The sequence below is a fragment of the Puntigrus tetrazona genome, chromosome 21 (assembly GCF_018831695.1).
Source record: "Puntigrus tetrazona isolate hp1 chromosome 21, ASM1883169v1, whole genome shotgun sequence".
NCBI classification, from domain to species: Eukaryota; Metazoa; Chordata; class Actinopteri; order Cypriniformes; family Cyprinidae; genus Puntigrus; species Puntigrus tetrazona.
In genome coordinates this window covers 8,216,842-8,229,345 of record NC_056719.1, presented here as the reverse complement: position 1 = coordinate 8,229,345, position 12,504 = coordinate 8,216,842, and the positions used below count along the sequence as shown (strand labels likewise).

The following is a 12,504-nucleotide window of genomic DNA, read 5'->3' as shown; positions in this document are numbered from 1 at the left end:
TGTGAAAAATGCAGCTAAATCCAGAGCTGTACCGAAAATTCACTACACCAATCGGCTTTGGCATTTAAACAATTAATCATGGCACTTAGAGAGTGAGGGAGGGAAAAGAAAAGAAATGAAACAAAAAGAGACTCTTCCAGTTTAAAAAAAAGACTTTCTTTGGCTCAGTGCCATATTTTAAAGTTACATGATTTAGTATATTTGGACAAGCATTTAAGAACACGTGTCTGCTGGTTGTAGTACAATGTTTGTGTTTGCAAACATGTTAATATCTGAGTAAGGTGCATTTTCAGAGAACTAATATATTTTCTTTATTTGACTCTTTTTTTTCTCACCCCACAGATTTTTACACATAAACCTCACTATTATTTCCCCACTTTTTTATTTGCCCTGCAGAGTTTAGCTCCAGCCCTAATTAAAAACACCTTCCTGTAGCTTTCTAGTGATCTTAAAATACATTCATTAGTTAGTTCTGATGTGTTTGATTGGGGTTGGAGCTAACTCTGCAGGACAGTGGCCCTCCAGGACCAAAGTTTCTCAGCCCTGATGTAATGTGTCATGTCATATCATGCACTTCATGGGTTGAGATTTTACTCCATGTTAAACTTCACAAAGCACTTCTTCTCTGCTGTGAAACAGAGGTGCATCTTACACTTTTTGCACATCATATATTAGTTGTTCTTGCGCACCCAGGAACCTTGCATCTTCCCTTTTTTTCACACTTGTATGTATTGTCAATGGGAAATTCTAATTAGGTATAGGAGCCACAGATCACTGATTCCTTACCCTTTAATACACAACGTTGCCCTTAGGCAACAAAATGAAAAACAGAATTTCTGAACATGCAAAATACACCATGTGTTCCTGTGACCATGTGTCAGAAAAGGATGACCCACCTTTAAATAGTACTTGATCGGTTGCAATTATTTAAAAAAACATGTACTGAGCATGAAGCTCAATAAATAAATAAAAATAATTTATAAAATTAAATTTTTATAAATAAATAAAAATGATTGATTGATTGAAGCATAAAAAAAAATGCAATAAAGAGATATTTTGCTTTTAGATGTTTTTACTGAAGAAGAACAAAACAATTCTGTCATGGTGACCCTCACAATGGGATATATTTTTATTTGCACTTTTTTATGTATATTCTTGTCTTGTTTATCATTTAATGTGCATCAGTTTTAGGAAAACTGTTATTGTTCGTTTAATGTCAGCTTTCCACTCCAAAACAGAAGCTATCATAGAGAGAGAGAGACTGTAAATCATGATGCATGGATTATTTCTTTTTGAACTGTTGCATAATTGTTTAGATATTTGAATACTTGAGTACTTCAGTGTGTTCACATAGGTTTTGACAGTTTGTTGAAGTGAAAGCAGGAAGAAAATTTAAATGTTGGTTCTGTTAACTCATTTTACTAAAAGGTAGGATTCAAAACATGACCCTTGTGATATTGTTTTATTAAAAAGAATCACGGACCAAGTCTTGAATGTTTCTGCCTCATGTTCATGCAGAGGTTCCCTGCAGCAACATGTGCTGTTTAATTCACTTGCGGGAATCAAGTAGAATTACACAAAGCAGAATTTGAACTGAAAACACAGATTCATTAGGGTTACAGCTGTTCTCTTGTGTCACTGACATTATATCTTAATGTCCATCAGCCTCTGTCTTCAGCCGTCATGCTTCACGTCTAGCATGTGCAGTAGTATCCTGAGATGGAATCGTTCCAGTCTCCAAACAGGCCTTTCTTCACTTCCTTGAGGTGGTACACGATGCCAGCAGAGAACTTCTTCTTATATCCTTGTTTCTTGGATTTAGACCACACTGTCAGGGAGCAGCCTCGGCCCACCACAAGAGAAGAAATACGGTTATTCCAAGCCCATGACATGATTGGGGTGTCTTCATCGGGATAAACGTACAGGAATTTGCCGGTACAGCTTTCATCGTAGTAGTAGCTGCTGTGCTCAAACATCTGGGCGCAGAGCTTGCTTCCATAGTCATCCTTCAGCGTGGCTGGGTCGGGACACTCTGCATTGAGTCCCTCAAAGCAGAGAGCTGCCAGGAGAAGAGCGATGACCCCCTTCATGTTTTCAGCGTGTCGAGTGAAAAGAGATCTTTTGCCCTGGACTATATACACGGAGTTTCTCCACAAGAATGACGTGTGTGAGAAACTTCAGATGGTCCAACAGACTCTGTGAAGGTCACCTGCAGAGTTCTTTTCCATACAGGTAAAAAAAAATGCAATTCTGCAAAAATAAATATTTATTTAAAAATATGCATTTACATGCATTCATGTAAATATATAAAATCTATATTAGAACTAATATTTTTGCTCATAAACATTTATATACAATAAATTTTTTTAGGCTTGCTTGTATTTTCTGTTTATTGTCTTTTTAATCTGTTTAGGTGAACTGAGAATGTAATTTTTACAAAAAAAAAAAAAAATTAAAAAAATCACAAACCAAGGCCATGTCTGAATGTGCCGACACTTATGTAACAACATGTGGAAACCTTCCATATGCAGTGACTGTCAATAACTGAGACTGTCAAAAGAGAAATGTGCATGTTGTTGAATATTTGGAATTTTTTTACATTTCGAAAATTTATAGAAATATCTTCAACAATTAAAATGAAGCATTTCGTATACAGCTGTGCATACATTATCACTGTATCTGAGCTTCTGTAAATAAAATGTTTTGCCATGAGATCTAACACTAAAATTGTGGCTGAAAAACTAAACAAAACAAATATCTAATGTGTTAGCATGATTTTAAAAGGTTAAGTTCAAATCTGGATGCACTGCACTACTAAAGATAAAATGATTGTGGTTATTCTGTAAAATGACGTTCATTTTGTCACATACATTTTCATATTGCCACCCCCTTAATGTGATGTTAATGTGATTAGTGTAGTTGATCACTATAGAATAATGTTGCATTTAAAAGATTTAAGAAAAAGAAAAGCGATTTAATATCTGAATTAATAATGCATAATGTACTTATAGAGATTCCCTGCACATGCTTTTTTTAATTCATTTGATGATCTTAAAATATCATTTAAAATAAAATTATACTTGTATTCTTGTACACTGAGCTTTTCTTTTTACTTAATAAGGTTACATATAATGTCTTTTGAACTGCTCCGCAAAGAAGTTTTCTTCACTAAACAAAGACAAAGAAAAACTTGTCTGATCCCTCCACTCCTCCAAAGAACACAACAGTGAGCAAATAAGCATTGTGTCAACTGAACCTGGCACAGAGCTAAAATAAACTTACTGAGAAGCCTCTGGTTTACCGACAGATGCTCTGAAGGTTGAGAATTCAAACAGCTTTGGCCATCAGATAATTTACTCTAATAAGTCTTGATGTTGTAATTTAAATTGTTCAATAAGTATCATTTCCATTCAAATAACTACTATTATTGTAATTGACACTGACATTTCAAACCATTTTATATAGTTATGAAAAACGATAGATTACTTGATGCATTGTGTTCATTCTGTAACATTTTGGTATAAAGTACTCAACAGAAAATTAAACATTGTTGAAATTGTTCTTCGAGAATGATAAGCAATTTTGTTACTTTATTCTTACATCAATATTAATATTGTTTCTTTTTGTTTTATAATTATTTAATTGTTTTATGAATAAAAAGGCAATTTTATTCACAGAATGTCAGACACAGTCAGGCTGTGTGATTTGATCCTTGATTCTTTGCGCATACAGACACAGATCTTGTTGCGATCGGTATCTACAGAAGAATTGACTTCTTTTGGTGTCGGCCATTGTGTATTCAGAGCAGCTGCAAAGCCATTATCATCTTCATGCTTTCAGTCTCTTTAGGGATTGTTGTCCTACATTTGAATACAGACAATCTGATTTTAGTGTGAGAAACCAAGTCAGTATTTTTTATTCATTCATTCACACACACACACACACACACACACACACACACACACACACACACACACACACACAGACATACAGACAAACAGATAGATAGATTCTTTTAGGATTTAATGGTGGTTGTCCATCATCTAATACAACCTGGAGTGACAGATTATTTATTTCCAAATATCTTAGAGCATGACTTAGTTGGAAACGTTGTCTTTCATAAGCCGCACATTTTATATGTACATGTTTTTTTGTTTTTTTGTTTTTTTTTTACCCACATTTTCCATTTTCATGTTTTTCTATTCTATGTAAGCACTGGTTTAATAAACATTAGAACATCCTCTTTCCTATTTCTAAATCTTCTTCTCTCTGATCCAACTTTTTCTTGTATATGCAATATAATTGTCTATCTTTTGTTCCTTCTTTCCATTCATTCTGACACATTTCCTGCATTTCTTTTGGTATTAAAGCTTTAATTTCAGTTTTACATAAAGCTACCTCAGTGTATATTTCTGAATGATTTAATGCCTCTTTAGCCAGATGATCCTCATTTCCATTCCTCCCAAATGTGAGGTTACCCACACAGCTTTTACCATAAGCCCATATTGTCTAATTCTAAAAAGACTCCTAAAAACTTCCTATGTATCCTGTCTTGCTAATGATTTTTCACTTTCACTAGTGTTGAAAGAGAATCTGTACATATCACTGCCTTTGCTGGTTGTATTTCTTCTATCTCTATATTCTTCTATTCATGTGCCAGTATGACTGCTATCAGCTCTGCAGTAAATATGAAAACGATCTGAGGTTCTTTTTTGACGGCCGCCATGTTGGAACGGTAAACTTGGCGTCACCGTACTGTAGATAAGCGCTTTTTATACTTATTTCTGGGGACCCACAGCTCTGCACATTTTGCATTTTGTCTCCCTAATTTACGCAACTGAATCAGATCATCAGCTTTTTAGAAAAGAGCTCTCTGAACTCAAAAGAGTGTGTCAGATAAGGGAGACACGCAAAATGTGCACGTAATGCATCGCTGCCCATAGAAACAGCCTCTAATGAGGCATCTAGGTATATATATCTACGGTCATAGGCTTCCCCCGCTGCCGGAAGTGGCGTCATTTCAGATCTGTTTCGTTCCTGTTGTGGCGGGAATGCGCGCTAGTCTCAGGCAACATGGATGTTGAAATGAAAGAGGCGGACGGTGAGCAAAGTCAAGCTGACAGACCGCCTAAAAAGGATGATGCTGCACCAAAATCCTCATCGAATGCTTATGAACTACCATGGTACAGTTTGCGGTTTGTGTTTGAATCGCTTTAATGTCGCTGCAGATAGCGAACTGTTAGCTGTGTTTACAGTCAGCAAGCTCGCTTTGCTCTGCAGCCGCACGTCCGTTGGAATGAATAATTGTGATTTAATTCTGTTATTATTGTTAACAGGGTTGAAAAATACAGACCTCTGAAGCTGAATGAAATAGTTGGAAATGAAGAAACTGTCAGCAGACTGGAGGTCGGTGTGACACACAGCGCAGACTGATTTGTTTCAGGGGGCCAGTTTGACGTCTTTCCTCTTTTGCCCTTTTATTGTTGCAGGTGTTTGCAAGAGAAGGAAATGTGCCCAACATAATCATTGCTGTAAGTTAAAATGCGCTTTTACAACCAGGTGCCGTGATTGAAATGATGCCACTGTGCACTAAAATAAGGATGTCTTGTTTAGGGTCCTCCTGGCACTGGAAAAACGACCAGCATTTTGTGTTTGGCTCGAGCTCTTCTTGGTCCAGCTATGAAGGATGCTGTGCTCGAGCTGAACGCCTCAAACGACCGGTAAGAAACGTAAACATAAAGCGTCTTCAGTACATTTCGGATGATCACGTTCTTGTTTTAATGTCTGTTATTTAATGCGTAACCGTCTATTATCAATTTTAGTGGAATTGATGTTGTGAGAAACAAAATCAAAATGTTTGCCCAGCAAAAGGTCACCCTCCCTAAAGGTCGCCACAAGATCATAATCTTGGATGAGGCTGACAGGTAAGAGCAATTTCTCTCTCTCTCTCTCTCTCTCTCTCTCTCTCTCTCTCTCTCTCTCTCTCTCTCTCTCTCTCTCTATATATATATATATATATATATATATATATATATATATATATATATACACACACACACACACACATATACATACCGGATTATAATTCTTATAATATGTTATCTTCACAATGAGTTTTAACATTGTTAGTGTTTATCGTTATTGATGAAAATACCAAATGTCATTTTCCAAACTAATAACAGACACAGGAATCACTGAAATCACCAACCTGAGTATTAAATTGCAATTAAATATTTAGGTTACATTTAATAAGCATACACAATAATGCTTCATGCAGCTATGTTTTTTTGTATTTCTAAAACAGCATGACGGATGGAGCCCAGCAGGCTCTCAGAAGAACCATGGAGATCTACTCCAAAACCACACGCTTTGCTCTGGCATGTAATGCGTCGGATAAGATCATAGGTGAGCGACGTGGCGCACAAAACGCTTTTTGGAAAAGAATGACTTTGATGACGTTCTTCAGATGAACTCGAACACCGAAGTGAAGGACAGTGCACACGTAAGTAATCTTTTCTTTCGCTTGCAGAGCCCATCCAGTCCCGCTGCGCAGTGCTGCGTTACAGCAAACTCCGAGACGACCAGATCATGATGCGCCTGACGGAGGTGGTAGAGAAGGAGAGCTTGCATGTGACCAACGACGGCCTTGAGGCCATCATCTTCACCGCCCAAGGAGACATGCGACAGGTCAGTTGTCTTCTTCAATTGTCGTGTGTATTATGAACAATAACCACAATAAAAGTAATTAACATTTTAGACAAGCAAAATAATATTAATAATATATATGATATATTAATTTATTCATTTAATTTGAATAATTAATATATGTACAGAAATAATGAAAAAAAAAAATTTAAGTTGTAGTAATAACAACCTAATAATTTTTTTGTTTATTAATTTCGTATTATTTACATTTTTGCCTGTAATATTCACTTACTCGCTGCACTTTTATTTAAGGTCTGGTACTTTGACTTTTATTTAAGGTCTAATAATTTATTATGATTTTACCTGCAATGTTTGTTTATTGTTGTTTTATTATTATCAATACTTTATTATTGTTTTGACTTTTTATCCAGGCTCTGAATAACTTGCAATCAACAAATTCTGGATTTGGTTACATCAACAGTGAAAATGTGTTCAAGGTATTTTTGGATGCATTTTTACTGCGGTCGTTTTCTAATGCATAGAAATAATTTCTGTATGAAAATGTATTGGCGATTAAGTACCAACAGCGTTATGCTTATGCAGGTGTGTGATGAGCCACATCCTCTGCTGGTTAAAAGCATGCTGGAACACTGTGTCAATGCCAACATCGATGAAGCCTACAAGGTAACATTTGCCCTAGAAAATATTCTTGATCAGCTAAGAAAACAAAACAAAAAAAAAAAACGCTTGATGAGGCAGAAATGGTGCGTCTTTCCACAGATCATTGAGCAGCTTTGGTCTCTCGGATACTCACCGGAGGACATCATAGGAAACATCTTTAGAGTGTGTAAGACCTTTCAGATGGCAGAGTATTTGAAGCTGGAATATATCAAGGTGTGTATCGCCCTTGTAGTGTCTCTATAAGCAGCTTTTACATTAGCTTTTAGCTTTAAAAGTTTCGTTCAGTTATGTCAGTATTGCAATGAAAGTCAGTTTTGTCACCAGTCAGTATGAAACTATCATATGTCATTGACTACTCTAGGTTAGATAGATTAGCTATTCATTAGCTACTGTTGTGGCCATGTTAGTTTTAATTACACTGTAACTTGACTTTTGGTTCTCCAGGAGATTGGCTACACGCATATGAAAGTGGCAGAAGGAGTGAACTCTCTGTTACAGATGGCAGGGCTCTTGGGTCGCCTGTGCAGCAAGACGGCTGCGCCTGACGCAAGCTAAAGATAAGAGATCATCACATGCTCATACTTCAGCCTCATTGTTCCTAATCTCCAGAACAAGTAGCAATACTAATAACTGAATATATGACAAATTGCAGTAATAAAATGTTTTTTTGTGAGTGATGGCCTGTGTTTGGTGTCAGAGTGCTTTATAATGCAATAGATCTTACCATATGGCAGAAATAGTATTGCAGAATGTTATGACGGGTTTAACGTCAAGCTGATGATGCCAGTGACAATTTTAGCGCGAGGGAGAGAAGCATTATCAAGAGCTGATGACATGGTTTTTTTTTGTATATGATGTGGGCTTAAAGTCTTGCACTGATAGCTTTTTGTTTCACTTGTAATGTAAAGGGCAGAATACTCATCTGACTCATTTGTCACACCTCTGAAACTGGTGAGGTTTTTTCCTTTTTCAATCGCCCATCTCGACGTGTGTCCCTCATGTTCAGTGCCTTTTGTTGTGCAAAATATTTTAGAGGTCTTGTAGTTTATACACTTACTCATTAATTGACAGTTAATTAATTGTTTATTGATCAGAAGAGCTGACTGCACATTTCCACTCAACTGAACACTTCAAAAGTCAAGCAGTAGACTTTTTAACATTTGATTTAATAACAGTAATTTCAACACCGTAAAAATGCTTTTCTTCGGTTTTTTTTTTTTTTTGTTTGTTTGTTTTTTTTTTTTGTTTTTTTTGGTCTTGTTTCCAGGCAAAATGTCTCGGTATGTTTCATTGTTTTGTTTTTGAGAAAAAGCAAGTTCAAAATTAGAACAAACAACATAATTTTGTTTCCTGTTTGGAAAAAAAAAAAAAAAAAGGTTCCTATTCACTTTCTGACGTCATTCACGTAGTCTGGTTCATCTAAATAAAGAGGAAAGGGGAAAAAAAAAAATTTGTTATTAACAAATTAAAATGTTTTATCCGTGTTATTGGTTGAATATTGAACACATTACCATCCTCATATCTATTGTCCCAGTTTTCATAATTACAGCTATCTGAAAAAAAAAAGCAAAGAAACATTTTTCTTAAAATGCCAAGTAAAATAAAAAATGCTCTTAATCTTAATACTCACATTTAATGTAGATCAAGTCTATTTTACTATTTAAAAGTAAAAAAATTTTTTCTATAATAACTAGTTACTTTGAATAGAATTGATAGAAGTAATAACAAAATAACACACAAATGAATAAACCACTTGTATGCATGTGTGTGTGTGTATATATATATATATATATATATATATATATATATATATATATATATATATATATATATATATATATATATGTACACATGCATACACCCACCCACACATATACATACTGAATTATTAATTACATACTGAATGTTATCTACCCGTTGAGTCCTTCATGAAAGAAAGTTTTTCTGAACTAATAACAGTCACCAACACCAACCTGAGTCATGCCGCACTTCTGATGTTGGAAAAACATTCTCGTATGTTCCTGTGTCTAAATTTAAATAAGCATATAATTAAAACCACTGATTCAAGCATTTTGTTAATTTGTGCAGTTAATCACATCCATGAACGCTTTTTCAGTTTTATGATCTTTTTTTTTTCATCTACAGTTTTCTCACATGTTTACAGGTTTTCTGGTGGTCAGGTTAACATGTCACTTGACCTCATTTTTCCTGTGAGCAACTGAAGAGAGTGAACTGTATGAAATGGTTGCATTAGACCATGACAATTATCAGCACACATTTATTTACCTGTGTCATCCTCGTTTGCATAAAGTGAATTTGGAATTGGGTCTCTATACAAAAGACAAACATGTATGTGTATGAAATACAGAATGTACAAATAATTTTGAGCAAGCTTAGCTTATGTAAAATCTTACAATTTTTTTTTAACAAAACAATATAAAAACACTCACACATATGTTGGTTCCAAGATGCCCTTTTCTACTGCAGAGACAAAAACATGCATTACTGTTTGTGTTTAACGAATGGCTTTCGTCAAAAGTAACGTGTTATGATCGCAATGGTGATGAATCGTACCATCTGGGAGGTTTTGATAACTCCACTGGGTCTCGCCTGTTTGGAAACAAATATCGATACAAATTTTGGATACATTTTTAAAAAAACCTTACCACAGAAAATAAATTGAACATCCCAAATTGTAAAAAAAAAAAAAAAAAAATCTTACTATTCGGCCTGTTTGTCGATGACAGTCTGTGAAAATAAAATATCACGCCTATAACATTTCCTTCCTTTTGATCTTTCTATCATGACTATTCATAAGATAACAGTTAATATTGTTCGGTTAAATAATGCGGATTTTGAATGCTTTCAGTTTTATATAGAAACATTTGAAAACATTTACATATATACAGTATAAATATATAAAATATATATATATATATATATATATATATATATATATATATATATATATATATATATAAGTAGCTGCAATGAATACTGCTAAAAATCTCACCTTGAGGTTGAAGGCATCTTTGATTGGTTCGGTCTTAGCGCTAAAAAACATGACATGAATAAAATCTAATTCTTGGCTAAAAAGAGCGCATTTTGAATCTCAGCTTTCCTCTGATAGAACATGTGTGTAATAGTAAGTGCTTTGTAATAATATCCTAAAGATAAAGCATCGTATATGCCTGCATTTGGGTGCATTTTCCTCTTTAGAAAGTGTTAAAGGTGGACATCGTTTACCTGGTTTATGTTTTCTGCTTTCAGCATATTCACTGTCCTGACTGCTGAAGAAGAAAAACGTCATTATACCAATTATATAATTAATTAACATTTATTAATATATAAAACATTTTTCTTACAAATCATCTTGGTCATACAGGTCGTTGTCCTCTTGTTGCATACCTCAAAATAAAACACAGCAAAATTAGACGAAAACAGCAAATATGTGTATAACAAAGAATTAAATGTTGAGAAAACAAGCATAATTTTTTTTTTTTTTTTTAAAGCTGAAAGCATTTTAATGTCAGACTACTTACTTGATTTCTTTCCGCAGCACAGACAGAGAGCATAAATACAACCAAGGGAGAGCACGGAAATAATGGCAAGGACAACTCCTTGCTGGCTTTGGACTTCAATCATGCCTTGAGTGAAAAGATTCAAAAAGATTTCTTTGGAAGCCGTAATTCTCTTTTATCTTATTTTGACACTTTCAAGGGCTCACGCATTTCTAAAACGTCTTATATGGGCTATAAGAAAATCAGGAGAACAAATTACAGTTATTTATTCACAACCGCAATTACAGCTCTCGCCGTTCTGACACAATGGCACGAAGAATTAGCCCTCAAGATAAGAAGTGCAAGATGATAGCGTTTCGATGGAGCACTGCTTCACGTGTTCTTTCTCATCAGCAACTAACTCAACCACAGGGTGCACTAATGTAACCATTGAAAGTTTCTTTCTTTAAATTTTATATTTAGATGTGAAAAATGCAAGCATCTGATAACAACAAGCCAGTTTCCCCCCCGCATATCAAAAAATGCGTTCAAATACGTCACAGTTTTCTATCAGTCACAGAGTCGGATTAAGCGGAGTATTAGTAAGTAATCTGTTACCTTTTGTGAGATTGGGCCTTTCACTTCATCTCGCGCTTGAAGTCGAGTGAAGGACTAATGAGAGCGGAATGAAGCTTTGTGTTTCCTGTTTAAACTGAATCTAACCACATCCGTGCAGCACCGTGCCGGACACCAAGAAAGAGACCCCCACAAACCCACAGCAACGCACAAGACTGCTCGCTGCCTGTCGAAACCTTTGAAATGCAGCCCTTTCATTAGCACTTGGTGACAAACTGTCGCAATAAGCACCGTAGAACCCGTTTTTTTGTGTCTTCAAACAGCAGAGTGATACGAAGGAGAGAATCGAAAGCTGGGTGTTTCAAGCATAAACTCTCAGAGGCTCTATCGAAGCTGACGAAGGCTAGTTAATGGCTGTGAGGTGTAGTTTTGTGAATGCCAGGATGGTGTGTCATTATTTAGGGTTTTTGACATTTGGAGTCTGTAGGTGGTGTGTGGGTATGTTTTCCGCTTTTTAAGCGTTTTGTGAAGATTGTTTTCTTACAACAACAATGCTGTTACACTTGCCAAGGACCTGTTTTGAGATATACTTATATAAAACCTGCTATGATGTAACTGAATTCAGTGCACGTGATGTGATAAAATAGTGCACGTGTAAGATGTGTATGTGTGATCATTATCTTTTCTCTTTAGCCCGCTACTTGTGGTGTTTTTTTCTCCTGTTTTACATCCTTTATGTGTTTATGTTGGGTTTTATCGTTTTTGCTAGTACATTGTGCCGCTCATTGGTCAGTTGTTGTAAATAAAGCTTGTTTGAATAGGGTATATTTGTTTGACAAGATGTGGAAAGCATTATTTAGATTCATTTATTTATATTTATAAATATTGAAATAAAATTTCACAATAAAAAAATCAATTCATTAACATTATTAGTTAACATTAGAGCTGCCGTTTTCTAAAGCAATTGCTAATCTTAATCGTTTTAATGAATTTTTTTTTAATTAAAAAAATTTACTAATTTATTATTACAATTAAAAGTTGTATCTGCTTTTATTATTTGATGGACCTAACCTAAACTAACAATAATCAATCAGTACTGTAA

At 35.0% G+C, this 12,504-nt stretch overlaps 3 protein-coding genes across 3 annotated transcripts; 1 reads left to right on the top strand and 2 right to left on the bottom strand.

The window, feature by feature from the left end:
• Window positions 1–1,489: 1,489 nt before the first annotated feature.
• Window positions 1,490–4,504, bottom strand: LOC122327001 (syncollin-like). The gene is made up of 2 exons (XM_043222216.1): window positions 4,494–4,504; window positions 1,490–2,175 (listed from the first exon to the last, which is right to left on the bottom strand). The coding sequence occupies exons 1-2, from the start codon at window positions 4,502–4,504 to the stop codon at window positions 1,695–1,697; spliced, it is 492 nt and encodes a 163-aa protein (XP_043078151.1). The 3' UTR covers window positions 1,490–1,694.
• A 521-nt stretch (window positions 4,505–5,025) lies between these two features.
• On the top strand, window positions 5,026–8,004 carry rfc2 (replication factor C (activator 1) 2). Its single transcript, XM_043221912.1, has 11 exons — window positions 5,026–5,183; window positions 5,337–5,406; window positions 5,490–5,531; window positions 5,614–5,720; window positions 5,823–5,924; window positions 6,305–6,405; window positions 6,530–6,687; window positions 7,077–7,142; window positions 7,249–7,329; window positions 7,426–7,539; window positions 7,771–8,004. The coding sequence occupies exons 1-11, from the start codon at window positions 5,074–5,076 to the stop codon at window positions 7,879–7,881; spliced, it is 1,062 nt and encodes a 353-aa protein (XP_043077847.1). The 5' UTR covers window positions 5,026–5,073; the 3' UTR covers window positions 7,882–8,004.
• A 386-nt stretch (window positions 8,005–8,390) lies between these two features.
• si:dkey-183i3.6 (LAT2 domain-containing protein) lies at window positions 8,391–12,371 on the bottom strand. The gene is made up of 12 exons (XM_043221914.1): window positions 11,445–12,371; window positions 10,869–10,973; window positions 10,692–10,734; window positions 10,573–10,616; window positions 10,340–10,379; window positions 10,049–10,074; window positions 9,901–9,936; window positions 9,777–9,807; window positions 9,613–9,656; window positions 9,300–9,353; window positions 8,838–8,879; window positions 8,391–8,745 (listed from the first exon to the last, which is right to left on the bottom strand). Exons 2-12 carry the CDS (start codon window positions 10,969–10,971, stop codon window positions 8,711–8,713), a joined length of 498 nt encoding a protein of 165 aa, XP_043077849.1. The 5' UTR covers window positions 10,972–10,973; window positions 11,445–12,371; the 3' UTR covers window positions 8,391–8,710.
• Between the last annotated feature and the right edge of the window lie 133 nt (window positions 12,372–12,504).